This window comes from Lynx canadensis, chromosome B3 (genome assembly GCF_007474595.2).
Source record: "Lynx canadensis isolate LIC74 chromosome B3, mLynCan4.pri.v2, whole genome shotgun sequence".
NCBI lineage: Eukaryota > Metazoa > Chordata > Mammalia > Carnivora > Felidae > Lynx > Lynx canadensis.
The window spans coordinates 72136257-72150326 of NC_044308.2; the positions used below are offsets into that span (position 1 = coordinate 72136257).

At 39.5% G+C, this 14070-nt stretch overlaps 1 protein-coding gene across 1 annotated transcript; it reads left to right on the forward strand.

Annotated features, from left to right (window-relative positions):
• Window positions 1–47: 47 nt before the first annotated feature.
• On the forward strand, window positions 48–13930 carry TOX4 (TOX high mobility group box family member 4). The gene is made up of 9 exons (XM_030318656.1): window positions 48–156; window positions 368–436; window positions 6403–6645; window positions 7487–7747; window positions 8101–8331; window positions 9862–9942; window positions 10334–11077; window positions 12305–12468; window positions 13206–13930. Exons 1-9 carry the CDS (start codon window positions 151–153, stop codon window positions 13264–13266), a joined length of 1860 nt encoding a protein of 619 aa, XP_030174516.1. The 5' UTR covers window positions 48–150; the 3' UTR covers window positions 13267–13930.
• The last annotated feature ends 140 nt before the right edge of the window (window positions 13931–14070 follow it).

The following is a 14070-nucleotide window of genomic DNA, read 5'->3' on the forward strand; positions in this document are numbered from 1 at the left end:
CCTTCCCGGCGCGACTCGCAATAGCCCCACGGCGCTCCTTCCAATCAACGGAGAGCGACGCACGTCCTTGCGGAAGTGACGGCTGTCCGAGTCCGGTGGGGGCGGTGGGAGCGATGAGGGGACTGAGACGGTGGTAGCCGTTGTGTGAAGATGGAGGTAGGAACCTAGCATTAAGAAGGCTGGCGAGAGAGCGCGGCCGACGGGGTTGAAGCAGAGGCGGGAAGCCGGGTGGAGAGGCGGCTGGCGGGAGGGGAGAAGAGAGCGGGGTTTGGGGAGCGTTGTCAGAATGTCGGGCACAGAATCCGTCGCTCCAAGCTAACTCCTTACTCCCCCTAACTTATCCCCGCGGCTTTCTTTTGGTTTCCAGTTTCCCGGAGGAAATGACAATTACCTGACGATCACAGGGCCCTCGCACCCCTTCCTGTCAGGGGCCGAGGTGAGCACGAGCTGCCGACGCTGTGGGGGGAGGGCCTGAGGCAGCGGTGGGGTTGGGCGGCGGGGAGGAGTGCGTGGACGCGGGTGCCCGGGGGCTGGGAACCAGGGACCGCGATTGGTGTTCAGAGAACAGTTGCAGCTGCTTCTAGAGCCTATGAAGACTAAGGGGAAGGCCCGGGAAGCTGCTGTCATCAGAAAAGCAGGACTTTGGAAAGAGTTAACCCATCTCAGAGTGATTTTGGATTGGAAGACAGGGTAGAATTGTTTCCTTTCATTGGAGAGAAATAAGAATCTTGGGGGATCGCAGCGGGAGGAAAATATATAAGATAAATCGGGGTGAGGGAGTTAACTGGTGCACATGTGTTCATTCTTGAAACTATCTGTTGTAGGGTGTTTATTTCGCTTAAATATCCTGCTCAGGGATTTTTTTTAAGTAGTTATGTTTACCTACAAGTTTGTTTTGCTAGTGACAAGATGAAAGGAAATAATTGCCAGAAAACATGAAGGAGGTTGAGTACAACATGTGTTTGTTTGCCAGTGACTCAGAGTTCGGGCAGGTTACTACTCCTTTGTCACAAATTTCCTAGCTGCCGAATGGCTGTAATAATAGTTTATGATGTTGTGATGTAGAAATAATGGTTATGGTGAAGTGCTTTTTAGTATTTGTGAAAAAGTTTTGCTTAAAATACTGTCATAAGTTCCTATCACTTGTTTAGGCAGGGTGAAAGAGAAAGATTTGGAACAGACAAAAATAAATTTTCCAGTCTTTGAAAAACTGCAGTCTTGAGCTTTCCAGAATGTTTTTTGAGGATTTTAATATTTTTTTTCCCAAAAGTGAAGTGAATCACTTCCATCAGTTTTTTCGATTGCTGTTGAATATGCTTATCCTGTAGTAAACTTTAATATTTTCATGGACGAGAACTAGATTGACAAGGCATAGTTGCTAGTTTAATTTCTTTATTGCTATTATTGCTTATTATTCTTTTAAGGAGGGGAAAGTGAATCAAATGAGCGACAAATTTAGAAAAAATTAAAAAACTGAAATCTCCTTGGTGCTTTCCAGTCTCATTGCCAGTTTCTTCTGAATGATACCTCCGTGGTTGAATTTCATTATTTGGAGTGTTGTAAACCTCACATTGGCCTCATCCTCATGAAAGTGCATCATTGCCAATTTCTTCTGAATCAGATTTAAATTTAGAGTGTGGTAAATTTCACACTGGCCTCCAGAAACTTCCCAGGTTTGAGTGTATCCTTTGTTTCTATGACTTTAAGAACTAAGAAAACAAAACTATTTTGCCAAGAAGCTCATAATTAAATTTCAGTATCTTCCTTTAGCTTAGGTCTCTGTCATTGCTAACAGTTGTTCTCATTACTTATTCACCTTCCCTTCCCCTTTTAAATTTTTTTTGAACTACCCCAAATTTAACTTAGGTGATACTTAAATTGTTTTTTGGAAAAAGTGATATTTATGGTTTGCTTGCCAGAAAAAGATAGATGCCCACAAAAATACTAACCATAAAAAAACCTGGAAAATTGGACCTCATTGAAACAGGAACTTCTTTTCATCAAGACATCATTCAGACATGAACTAGACACACCACAGAATGGGAGAAGATATTTTAATACACATATTTTAATACACATCATTTTCAGAATATATCAAATGCTTATGTAGAGTAAAAGGAAGAATCCAACCTAAAAATGGGTAAAAGACTGAACACACACTTCACAAAAGAGGGTATCCAAATTGCCATTAGGCATATGAAGGAGTGTCATCGTCATCACTCACCAGGGAAATGCCAGTTAAAATTATCATGAGTATGACTGTACACCCACTAGAATGGTTAAAATTAAGAAGACTGACAATTACAAGACTTTGCAAGTATGTAGATAACTCTTAATCATTACTGAGGTAAGTATAAATTGGTTCAATCGCTTTGGAAAACTAGCAGTATCTACTAAAGATAAACATATACCTACCCTGTGACCCAGTTTAGTTCTACTCCTTGAGGTATACATGAGAGAAATGAGTGCATATATTAACCAAAAACATGTATGTTTACAGCAACTTTAGTCATAATAGCTAAGCACCGGAAACAACCCAAATGTCTATAAATGGATACATTTGTAAAAAGGAATACTACACAGCAATAGAAAAGGTCATCAACTACGAATAAATGAACCTTGGGTGATATGAAAAATATATTGTTGAGTAAAAAGCCTGACATAAAAGAGTAGACACTATATAAGTTTGTTTTTTAATGAATAAAGAATGGACAGTGTCACGCTATGTTTATAGAAATCAGAATAACAGTACCTGTTGTGGAAAGGAGAGAATATTGACTCAGAAGGAGCATAAAAAAATCTTTTAGGTAGAAATGTCCTGTATTTTTATCTGGGTGGTAGTTAATTGGATGTCTACATGTGTAAAAATTCTTTGAGCTATATACTTTAAATTTGTGTATTTAATGCAAATTATACCTCAATAAAATAAGAAATAATAGTAAAAATTTCTAAAGAGTAAGTATCCAGAGAGGAAGGCTTAGCATTTGTTACAATATTGCTTGAGACAGGAAAGTTATACTATCTGAAGAGAGTTTAATCTGTCTGTTTCCCTCATTCAGGTTGGCTCTTACATAATGATACTAGGCTTTGAGCACTTAGAGAAAAATAATATAAAGATACCTATTTTTAATTAGGAAAAGTACTTATAATATTAGAATCACTTAATTATTTCAGGCTGAATAGTTAAGATTTTCGCTCCTATAGCACTTTTTAGAACAATTAATTATTTTAATGATACATAGTGCCAGTGTATCTATGAGTAAATAGGTGTTGGGTTAAAATAAGTTTCTTTAAAATGAATAATCTACACAAACTACTTAAAGAAATAGTGGGTTGTGTGTCTTGGCATGGGGAAATATGAAAAGAGAGAGAGATCATGTTTTTATTTTTTGGTCCTCTAAATAGCTGAGGATCCTTGTTTATAAACTATAATTCCCAAACTGATTCTTACCTCAAAAAGACCCACAAATTTAACACAAAGGGAGAAAGCTGAATGAGAGGGTAGCTACATCATGTTCCTGTTTTCTCCTTTTGTGTTGAAATTATTTGTTTTTATTTTAATATTTGCTACAGTTGTATCTTTGTTTTATATGTGAGTTATGTAGTAGACCCACTAAAATAAAAAACTAGATATCCATTATTGGTTTTTTCCCCATAATGTTAAAGGTCATTTGTGGTAGTAAAAGAGATTTAAAGTGAATCTCTTGTGTTTATTCTAGCATGTGGTTTACCCCTCTGTATTCTTGATCATTGCTATTATTTTACTTTTCTTATTTAGGGAAGAAACAAACACATAAGCAAAACAAAGCCCCCCCCCCCCCCCCCCCCAAAAAAAAACCATTAAAGCTATGGATACTGAATAGAAAAGCTGTTTCCACATTCCAGGGGGTGGTGCATAGAAAGAATGCCTTGTTAATTTAATACAGTGGAATCTCTGCATGTCTGGTTTTTTAGTGTTATCCATGAGAGCAGTCCAGATGGTTTATGAAGGGTAGTCCTTTGCAGAACACTGGTCTCTTGTTTGGGATATGAATTTTTATTCTTTTTAGTTCTTTTTAACAAATAGTATCATTTTCACATCTTGGCAGAGTTGCCTTTTTATTTGTTCTGGTAAGCAGAAAAAGATAGGCATCTTTTGCTTTGCTAAAGCAATCTGTATCTTATAAAAAAACTGAAAACTACCATTATACAACTATTAATTTAGTATATGTTTCTGTGGATCCTTTTTCCGATCCCCATAACTTTATTCACATGAAAATTTGGTAGAAATCTTTGTACTCTCTTCCTGAAAAATGTCACATGAACCTACGTAAACTAAAATTTCAGAAAGAGTAAGTTAAGAACTTTCACGCAGTAAGAAGAATTGTAAGCTGTGTACTGAAAAATGTTTAGTTTTTGGGGGTAGATTTTAAGTTTTTCCTTAAGAACTGCCGGCTCCTATGTTCCTTGTGCCACTCTCATGTTATATCCTAGACAAGTACCAAATTTTTACCATGTTAAGTAAAATAGTAAGGATCTTAGAGAATGAAAATGTAGAAATGTAGCTATATACATATTTTTGTCTTTTAGGAAACTGTTTTCAGTTTACCAGTAAGATTCAGAAAGATTAGGCATTTCACAGACATACTTTTTCCCCCTAGTTTCTACTAGCTGGAAATACTTTTTCTAACAACGTCTTCATTGAAATCAAAATGGTGTAGCACCTGGCTGGCTCAGTCAGAGGAGCAAGCAACTCTTGATCTCCGGGTTGGGAGTTCAAGCCCCACATGGGTGTAGAGATTACTTAAATAAACCTTAAAAAAATAAATAGTGATATTACTGAGACCCTTTGTGGGTCTATAAAAACCTTGAGGAACTCTTAAAGAATTCATTGCTTAATCATGAAAAAAATGTGGGTACCTATTGAATTTGATCAGAATCAGTTGATATTTACTATGCCATGTGTGGGCTGATAGAATTTAAAGTTTCTAAAATTCCATTTATCTATGATAACTGATTAGTAGGTCTCAAGTTAATAATAATTAGGATATTAATATTGTTAATAGCAATGGTTAATAGTTATTAAGCAATTATAAGGCAATGTGATAAAAGTTTTGTTACTAAATCCCATTCTCATAATAACAATATAAGGTGATTGCCATTACAACTCTGATTTTATAGATGAGGAAAACCCCTTCAAAATCATATAGTAAGTGGCAAAGCTGGAACTTGAACCTAGACCTTCTCTGACACCAAAGTCTCTTGCAATTATAATGCTCTTGCTGCAAACGTCACTAATTTAGTTTTTTAATGTCTAAAAGGAACCATGGCATTTAATATATTTTCATTCAGACATTAGCCTGTCGGCTCCCTGAATGGTGGATCCATTCAGTATAAAAAGAGTATATTACTATAGTTGAATTCAGAGGAAGGGATTGAGTTTTATAGCCAGCTAGAGTACTCTTTTTCTTCCTCTCTTACAGAAAGGCTGTCAGAGCCAGATTAAGAATCTGTTAGAGAACCAATTTGCCTTTTGGCTGTAGCTCTTGTGAAGGTTTTTCTCCTGAGTATTAGCTTTATCTTGGCATTGTTGGGTTTTCTAAAAATGCTGTACAAATGGGAATCTTAACTGGTTGTTAACATCATGATCTCTAAGATGGAACTCTTTTTTTTTTTTTTTTCAACGTTTATTTATTTTTGGGACAGAGAGAGACAGAGCATGAACGGGGGAGGGGCAGAGAGAGAGGGAGACACAGAATCGGAAACAGGCTCCAGGCTCTGAGCCATCAGCCCAGAGCCTGACGCGGGGCTCGAACTCACGCACTGCAAGATCGTGACCTGGCTGAAGTCGGACGCTTAACCGACTGCGCCACCCAGGCGCCCCTAAGATGGAACTCTTAAGTGTAGATATTTTAGAAGAGCATATCATTCCCATGACAGTACCTTTTAGGATTTGCTTCAAAGGAACCTAAAACAACAGTCAAAAGTATAACTGGTTGACATTGAATTTCTGTGGTCTAATAGTTCAGGTGTATAATTGCAAAACAACTGCTGTCTATTAGAATCTTTTGAGAGTTTTTAGGCGTCATAGGCAAAACAATTTATAAAGACTGGGTCCTTGGACTAGTGGTGCCAAGAGAGTCACTCATTAGAACCGTAAGCATGATAGGACAATTGATAAAAACAGATTACAAAACTGAAAACTGTGATTTGTACTGGCAGCCTTGTAAGTCATATGACCAAAGGTATGAGGAAGAGAGGTTTATTTGCAAAATTAAATAGGTCCAAAGAAACTGATAAAAAATAGGATCCAGGCTGAAAAGAGGTACACTGAGAAACTTCAGTACCCAGCCATGTTCTTCACTTAGCAGTATGCAGTTCCTCCTCTTCCCACTAATTTTTTTTCCCTTTTTCCCCCTACAGACATTCCATACACCAAGCTTGGGAGATGAGGAATTTGAAATCCCACCTATCTCCTTGGATTCTGATCCCTCACTGGCTGTCTCAGATGTGGTTGGCCACTTTGATGACCTGGCAGACCCTTCCTCCTCTCAGGATGGCAGCTTTTCAGCCCAATATGGGGTCCAGACATTGGACATGCCTGTGGGCATGACCCATGGCTTGATGGAGCAGGGCGGGGGGCTCCTGAGTGGGGGCTTGACCATGGTAAGGGGCAAGACATTATCAAGCTTACCCAGGCTCATGGGCATGATGTTAAGGGAGTTAAAAGTGACTCTCTCTTCCCTACTACACTTGGGTATTACTTGGTTCTCATTCTGTGGTTAAAGGCTCACCAACAAAGACTTAATTTCCCTTGAACGGAATTTATCATTTGAATCAATTTTACTTGAAAACTAGTTTTAAATTATAAAACGTCCTGTGTTCACCCTAATATGAAAAGGATTGTGGCTTTGGGGGGAAAAGGTTTTTTTTCCTTCTATTGTTACCTTCATAGCCCAGGATTAAAATGTGAGTGTGGTAGCTAGCATGTTGAGAGATTTATTCCAAAACAGTCTGAACCAAATGTATTAATTGTGGATTAGTATGTGTTAAAAATCAGTGTATTGGGCTTCCAGCACATTTCATCAGTAGCACATCTTCACACTATATTTGATGCCATACATCTCTAACATTGGCCTTATTTACTCTTGATTGCCTGTGTATTGCAACTTTAAAAGCCACTATTGTAGGAGAGTACAGGGAGGAAGTTTTTCTTTACCCTATGTGTCATCACCACCTCCAGATTACTGAATAACTTATTTGTTCTTTAAATTATCCAAAATTAAGACTTCTCTGATTAGTTTTTATTTTGGAACAGGATTTTGAATACAAAGAAGTGACTTTAATAATTTCTGTACTTTATTATATGTAGACAAATTATTTGTTTAGTGTTTAAACGATGATACAGTTTGGGTAAGCAAGAGTATAAACTGTCCTGAATTCACTGGGGGGAAAGAGTGGTGTTTTTTTATATTTAGTGTTTAATTAGTCCTTCTGCTTCTCTCAGGACTTGGACCATTCTATAGGAACTCAGTATAGTGCCAACCCACCTGTTACAATTGATGTACCAATGACAGACATGACATCTGGCTTGATGGGGCATAGCCAGTTGACCACCATTGATCAGTCAGAACTGAGTTCTCAACTTGGTTTGAGCTTAGGGGGTGGCACCATCCTGCCACCTGCCCAGTCACCTGAGGATCGTCTTTCAACCACCCCTTCACCTACTAGTTCACTTCATGAGGATGGTGTTGAGGATTTCCGGAGGGTGAGGCATTCCCTGCCAAAATCAAATCTGCCATGATATTCTGGGATAAAACTCTTGGCATACAGAGCCTACTCAGTATTATTTGCTCCTGCCCTGCCATCTCCTCTGCTCTTTTCTGGGTATGGGGTCCTGCCTCTCAATCTACAGTTTATAATGCTTTTCCCAATCCCCATTCTAATTGGTCCTCACATACTTTACTAATGTCTTAATCCTATTGCCTCTTTTTAGCATTTCTGAAAATTACATCCATGTGCCTAGTTAGTTCCCCCGTATAAAAGTCCTTTTCTTACAGTTCTCCAGACATGATCCTTCCTTCTTCCCCCTTGTAATTCTCTCTTTTTTTTTCCCTACAGCAAATTCCCAGCCAGAAGACAGTTGTGGTGGAAGCAGGGAAAAAGCAGAAGGCCCCAAAGAAGAGAAAAAAGAAAGATCCTAATGAACCCCAGAAACCAGTTTCAGCATATGCTTTATTCTTTCGTGACACACAGGCTGCCATCAAGGGACAGAATCCCAATGCCACTTTTGGGGAGGTTTCAAAAATTGTGGCCTCCATGTGGGACAGTCTTGGAGAGGAACAAAAACAGGTGAGCAAAACATGGAGGATAGTGGATAGTGAATGCTTTAGAAGTTTTTTCTAAACTTTTTTTCTTTAAAATTTTTTAATGTGTGTTTATTTTTGAGAGAGGGAGAGCATGAGCAGAGGAGGAGCAGAGAGAGAGGAAGATACAGAATCTGAAGCAGGGTCCAGGCTCTGAGCTGTCAGCACAAAGCCCGACATGGGGCTCGAACTCACGAACTGTGAGATCATGACTCCAGCTGAGAGCTCAAGTCAGACACTTAACCAACTGAGCCACCCAGGCTCCCCTTTCTAAACTTTTTTAAATGCTCTTATTTCATATCAGCTCTTTGTTTATAGCATTCATAGATCATACTTTGTCTTAGAAGTTGCAGCCATCCACTGAATCCAAAATACCCATCTAAAAATTAATAATTTTTGTAAAAACACCAAATCTAATTTTACTAAAGCCCCTTTTTTTTTTTCTGTCAAATTAGGCCATTCCTCGGTAACCTGCAGCTCTAAAATCTACTACCTTAAGTTTGAATTTAGGGTTTAGTTTACATTTTTCACATTGGTTTAGTATAAACTTGAAAACTATAGTTAATCTCTCTAAATTTGATATGGATTTTAAAAATAAATGAAAATTATACTACATGAGATACAATTAAAATTGAAGATGGCTATAATTATCATTACCCTACATTCCCCAGGTCTTATGTCAAAGTGAGTCTGCTACTTAATTGAAACAAAAAGCTAAAATGTATTATAACTTACAACAGTTATCTATTGCTGCTCAACAAACCACAAATTTAATAGCTTTAAATAGTGGCAGTTTAATATTTGTTGTGATTCTGTAAATTGGTTAGATGGTTTTCCTGATGTTCTTGCCTGGGCTCATTCTTGTGATTGTAGCCAAATGACAGCTAGTGTGGCTGGCCAAGGTGACCTTGCTCCTGTATCTGACAATTTGGTGCTACCTGTTAGCTTAGACAACCTGATTCACATAGCCTCTCATCCTTCAAAAGGCTAGGCTGGCTTGTTTATAGTATGGCTGACTTAGGAGCAAAGTCTGTCTCCCTCACTTAGGCCACATTCTCATGGTCAAAGCAATTCATAGGGCTATCCCAGATTCAAAGGAGGGGAAAGTAGGTTTCAGCCCTTGATGGAAGAAGTATGCAAGATGGGAGGAATTCTTGTGGCCATGATTGCAAATAATTTGCCACTTTCCTTAAGGGAGAATGTACTTGTTAGGCTAAGCATACTCCTGACCTTACATAATTTTTGGATCAGGTTTTTATTATAAAACTGGGCATGGTTTGGTGTTGCTTTAGAAGTATAGTTGCTCTGGAAAGATTTGCTGATTGGCTGACCTTCAGGTGCATGGTCACTAGAAAGTTTGCCATGGAGGTTGTTTTGATTACTAGCTTCCAGAAGTGTATTCACTAAAAAGAGTTGTAAATATTTAAATGAGTTGTCACTCATTGATAAATAATATAGAATTATAGGTCTTTTCTAGGAGTATGGGGAGTTTTTAAACAGCCTCTCTTTCCTGTAGGTATATAAAAGGAAAACTGAAGCTGCCAAGAAAGAGTATCTGAAGGCTCTGGCTGCATATAAAGACAATCAAGAGTGTCAGGTAGGAGGGTTATTTAAACCAATAAAACGATTTTTGGAGCTATTTATTAGCAGTTATAAGAAGTAAATACCACCAAAAACCTGTGTGACTTGTTACTACTATGCAATATTAAAAGCTCAAAAGTATAGAACAGGTTCCCTGTTGTTTCCATTATAAACCTTGCCAAAATCTTTCTGAGTTTCTCCCCCTTATTTACTGTTACTCCCCACAGTTGCTTTTTTTTCTTTCTTTTTTTTTTTTCTCTTCTTTCTTTTTCTTTCTCTTTCTTTCTTTCTTATCAATCTGTGATGTGTCTTTTCGTGGGAGATGATTAGAGTGAATATGTTCTAGGGAACAAAGTAAATCTCCAAATGACTTTTTTTTTTTTCTTTTCTGGGGGGGTTTTTTTTAGGCCACCGTGGAAACAGTAGAATTGGATCCAGTACCACCATCACAGACTCCTTCTCCACCTCCTATGGCTACTGTTGACCCAGCATCTCCAGCACCAGCCTCAACAGAGCCCCCTGCCCTATCCCCTTCCATTGTTGTTAACTCCACTCTTTCCTCCTATGTAGCAAATCAGGCATCTTCTGGGGCTGGGGGTCAGCCCAATATCACCAAGTTGATTATTACCAAACAGATGTTGCCCTCTTCTATTACTATGTCTCAAGGAGGGATGGTTACTGTTATCCCAGCCACAGTGGTAACCTCCCGGGGGATCCAACTAGGCCAGACCAGTACAGCCACTATCCAGCCCAGTCAACAAGCCCAGATTGTCACTCGGTCAGTGTTGCAGGCAGCGGCAGCAGCTGCAGCTTCTATGCAACTGCCTCCACCCCGACTACAACCCCCTCCGTTGCAACAGATGCCTCAGCCCCCCACTCAGCAGCAAGTGACCATTCTGCAACAGCCTCCCCCACTTCAGGCCATGCAACAGCCTCCACCTCAGAAAGTTCGAATCAATTTACAGCAGCAGCCACCTCCTCTGCAGATCAAGATTGTGCCTCCACCCACTTTGAAAATGCAGACTACCTTAGTCCCACCAGCTGTGGAAAGCAGTCCTGAGCGGCCTATGAACAACAGCCCTGAGGCCCATACAGTGGAGGAAACCTCCCCTGAGACAATCTGTGAGATGATCACGGATGTAGTTCCCGAGGTGAGCCTCTATTTTTAAGTCTTTCTCTAGACCAGTGTAAAAGTTTAATTATTTCAGTTGATCGAATAAAGGTGGAGGTTGCTACTAGCATTTAATGCCTGGCAACCAGGAGTACAGACATCCTGTAGCAGTTCCCTGAGACTGTGACTTGTCCTCCCCACGACAATCTGTAGTGTTCTTGTGAGAAATATTTAGGAGCCTCTGCTGTCCCAGACCACTCCTTAACTAAGTTGAAGTCATACTGCCATTCTACTAGAGGGAACACAGCCTAAGCATAGAGTTAGCGGGTGTCTATCCAAGGATCCTAAACTTTGGAGATAAAAGTTCTTCCATATCTCTTGCCTCTCGCCTGCTTAGCTTGATGTTTTAAGTGGGAGGATGGACAGGGGATATAGCTAGAAAAAAATTGGTTCATATCATGGAGTCTTTCCAAAGAGACACAGACAGGTGCCACTTACCCTAGTTTTAACTTGTACATCACCAGTAGTCATTTTAAATAAAATGTGAGTCTGTTTTGAGACTCTAGCTCCACAATTAAGGAAGCAATCATTTTATTTTTTTTTTTTTTTTTTTTTTTTTTTTTTTTTTTTTTTATTTATTTTTGGGACAGAGCGAGACAGAGCATGAACGGGGGAGGGGCAGAGAGAGACGGAGACACAGAATCGGAAACAGGATCCAGGCTCCGAGCCATCAGCCCAGAGCCTGACGCGGGGCTCGAACTCACAGACTGTGAGATCGTGACCTGGCTGAAGTCGGACGCTTAACCGACTGCGCCACCCAGGCGCCCCGGAAGCAATCATTTTAAAGAAAAATCCCCCCCCCCCCCCATCAGCAGAAATTGTGAATCTCCCTTTTTCTAATGGCACCACATTTTGTCTTCTCTTAGTCCTCCCAATCTTAGTTGAGGTAACCCAGACACTATGCACATTGTACTTTTGACATTTTCAAAGGAATATTATTCAAGTGTGGAACAAAGTCAGTGACAGATGAAGTTAAAGAGTACTAGCATGTGGCCAGCATTCCATCAAGAATCTTCATGTCAGTCTGCTTGACAAAGTTCTAAAGCTGCATAAAGAAAGGGAGACCAGGAACTCCTCTATTAGAATTCTGCCTCCATATGTGAAGGACTGTAATACCTGCTGCTCCACTGGGTTCCAGAATGCATTTGACTAGCTGGTTAGGTAAGTAGTAATCTAATTCATTTTTGGTGCTCTCTTCCTCTCACAGGTGGAATCTCCTTCTCAAATGGATGTTGAATTGGTGAGTGGGTCTCCTGTGACACTCTCACCCCAGCCTCGCTGTGTGAGGTCCGGTTGTGAGAATCCTCCTGTTGTGAGTAAGGACTGGGACAATGAGTACTGCAGCAATGAATGTGTGGTGAAGCATTGCAGGTGAGCTTATAGTTCCCCTTTGTAGAATTCGGATATGACTCAGTTAACTGTGTTAGACATGGTAACCCCGAGCATGGGATCAGGATCACCTGATCTTAAGTAGGCTAGACTGCTATACAGATGTCTGATTGTAGAGGCTACTGGAAAAGTTCCCCTGCCTTAAGGAGCTTACTTACATTTGCCATGTAGACAAAGATGATGTAATTAGCAGTTTTCGCTTTTTGCTTATATCACATTGTTACAGATGTTCTTTAACATTTAGTTACATATGCCCTTTTAAAAATGCCACAATAAGCTGTTAGTGACTGTGAATATTAGCTTAGTATCTCCTTAGATCAAATCCGACCTCTCAGGGAATTAGAATTTGAGGAGGAATGGTAAGTGGTAAGTACCACAATAAAGCGCTAAGTGTGGCAGGAGTGGGAGCAGGGGAGAGGTTCTGAAGATTTTGCCCGTCTCCCTAGTTTTCCTGGGATTTACCTATACCCATGAAACAAAGCATTGGTATTTCCTGAGTCAAATCCTGTTCAGTAAATTAGGATTGCCTGAACCTATCTTTTAGGCCCACTGCCCTTATATTCCTATTGGGTGATACCATCTCTTCTTAATGCTATAGGAAATTATCCAGGAAGTTATTTATGACAGAGTTCAAAATGACTGTATCTTTAAATATACATATATATATATATATATTTAGGCTGTAATTCTGAGTTTATGTGTCTCTTTTTCTCTCTTAGGGATGTCTTCTTGGCCTGGGTAGCCTCTAGAAATTCAAACACAGTGGTATTTGTCAAATAGTCCTCCCTGTTCTCCAAGCCAGTGAAGACTTACCTGCTGGGAACATGTCTAAGAGCCTCTTTTTAAAACACAAGCTGGGCTTCTGGTAGTGCCTGATCTCAACCCATGATGTCATTCGTGCTTCTCCCCTTTCCTGTCTCTTCAGCCGGGGCCATACTATGGAGCAAGGCCATTGAGTTTGCTGTAATCTGGAATTGCTTTTTACTTTCAAGTACAAGCACACATAGCAGTGATAACAGCAAAGGGTGAAGGGTATATGAACAAGCAGAACATAGGGAGGGCTGGTGGGGGGGTGGGGGGAGGATTGTTTGAGGAAACTTGTTGGTGTAATTGTCATCGGACTTGCCTAAACAATTATTAAAATGATGGGAGCACACTCAGCTTTGAGCCTAGGAGAATCCATTTTAAAAGGGATAAAAAAATTGCATTAGAAGTTACCTCTTAAACAGGAATATTGCTGTCACACCTATTATATATATTACTTTGAGAAAAGTTCTCAAAAGAACAGGCACATTGGGCTGTGGGGAAAATACCACCGTGTAGGAGTTTCTTATTTATTTCTCTTTACAAATATTATTTCTGTAGTCCATGATCCTCCTCACAGTTTGAGTGTAAAAGGCAGAACTCTATATCCTTAATATAAGAGGTTTTACTAAAGTCTAAAGTTGTGTTCACTTGTGTTTGATAAAATATCTTTTAAAAGATAAGTTAGAGATGTTTTCACTTACATAATACATAGGCTAATTATCTGTACACCCTAGGTTTTCAGTTAAATCTAATCTAAGATGTGCTTGTCTCATTTTC

What these genes read in the sequence shown, in the direction of transcription:
- TOX4 (XM_030318656.1), top strand. An exon ending in TTGGAGAGGAACAAAAACAG is followed by an intron (nt 8,332 to 9,861) that starts GTGAGCAAAACA and finishes TCTTTCCTGTAG; the next exon opens with GTATATAAAAGGAAAACTGA. An exon ending in TCACGGATGTAGTTCCCGAG is followed by an intron (nt 11,078 to 12,304) that starts GTGAGCCTCTAT and finishes TTCCTCTCACAG; the next exon opens with GTGGAATCTCCTTCTCAAAT.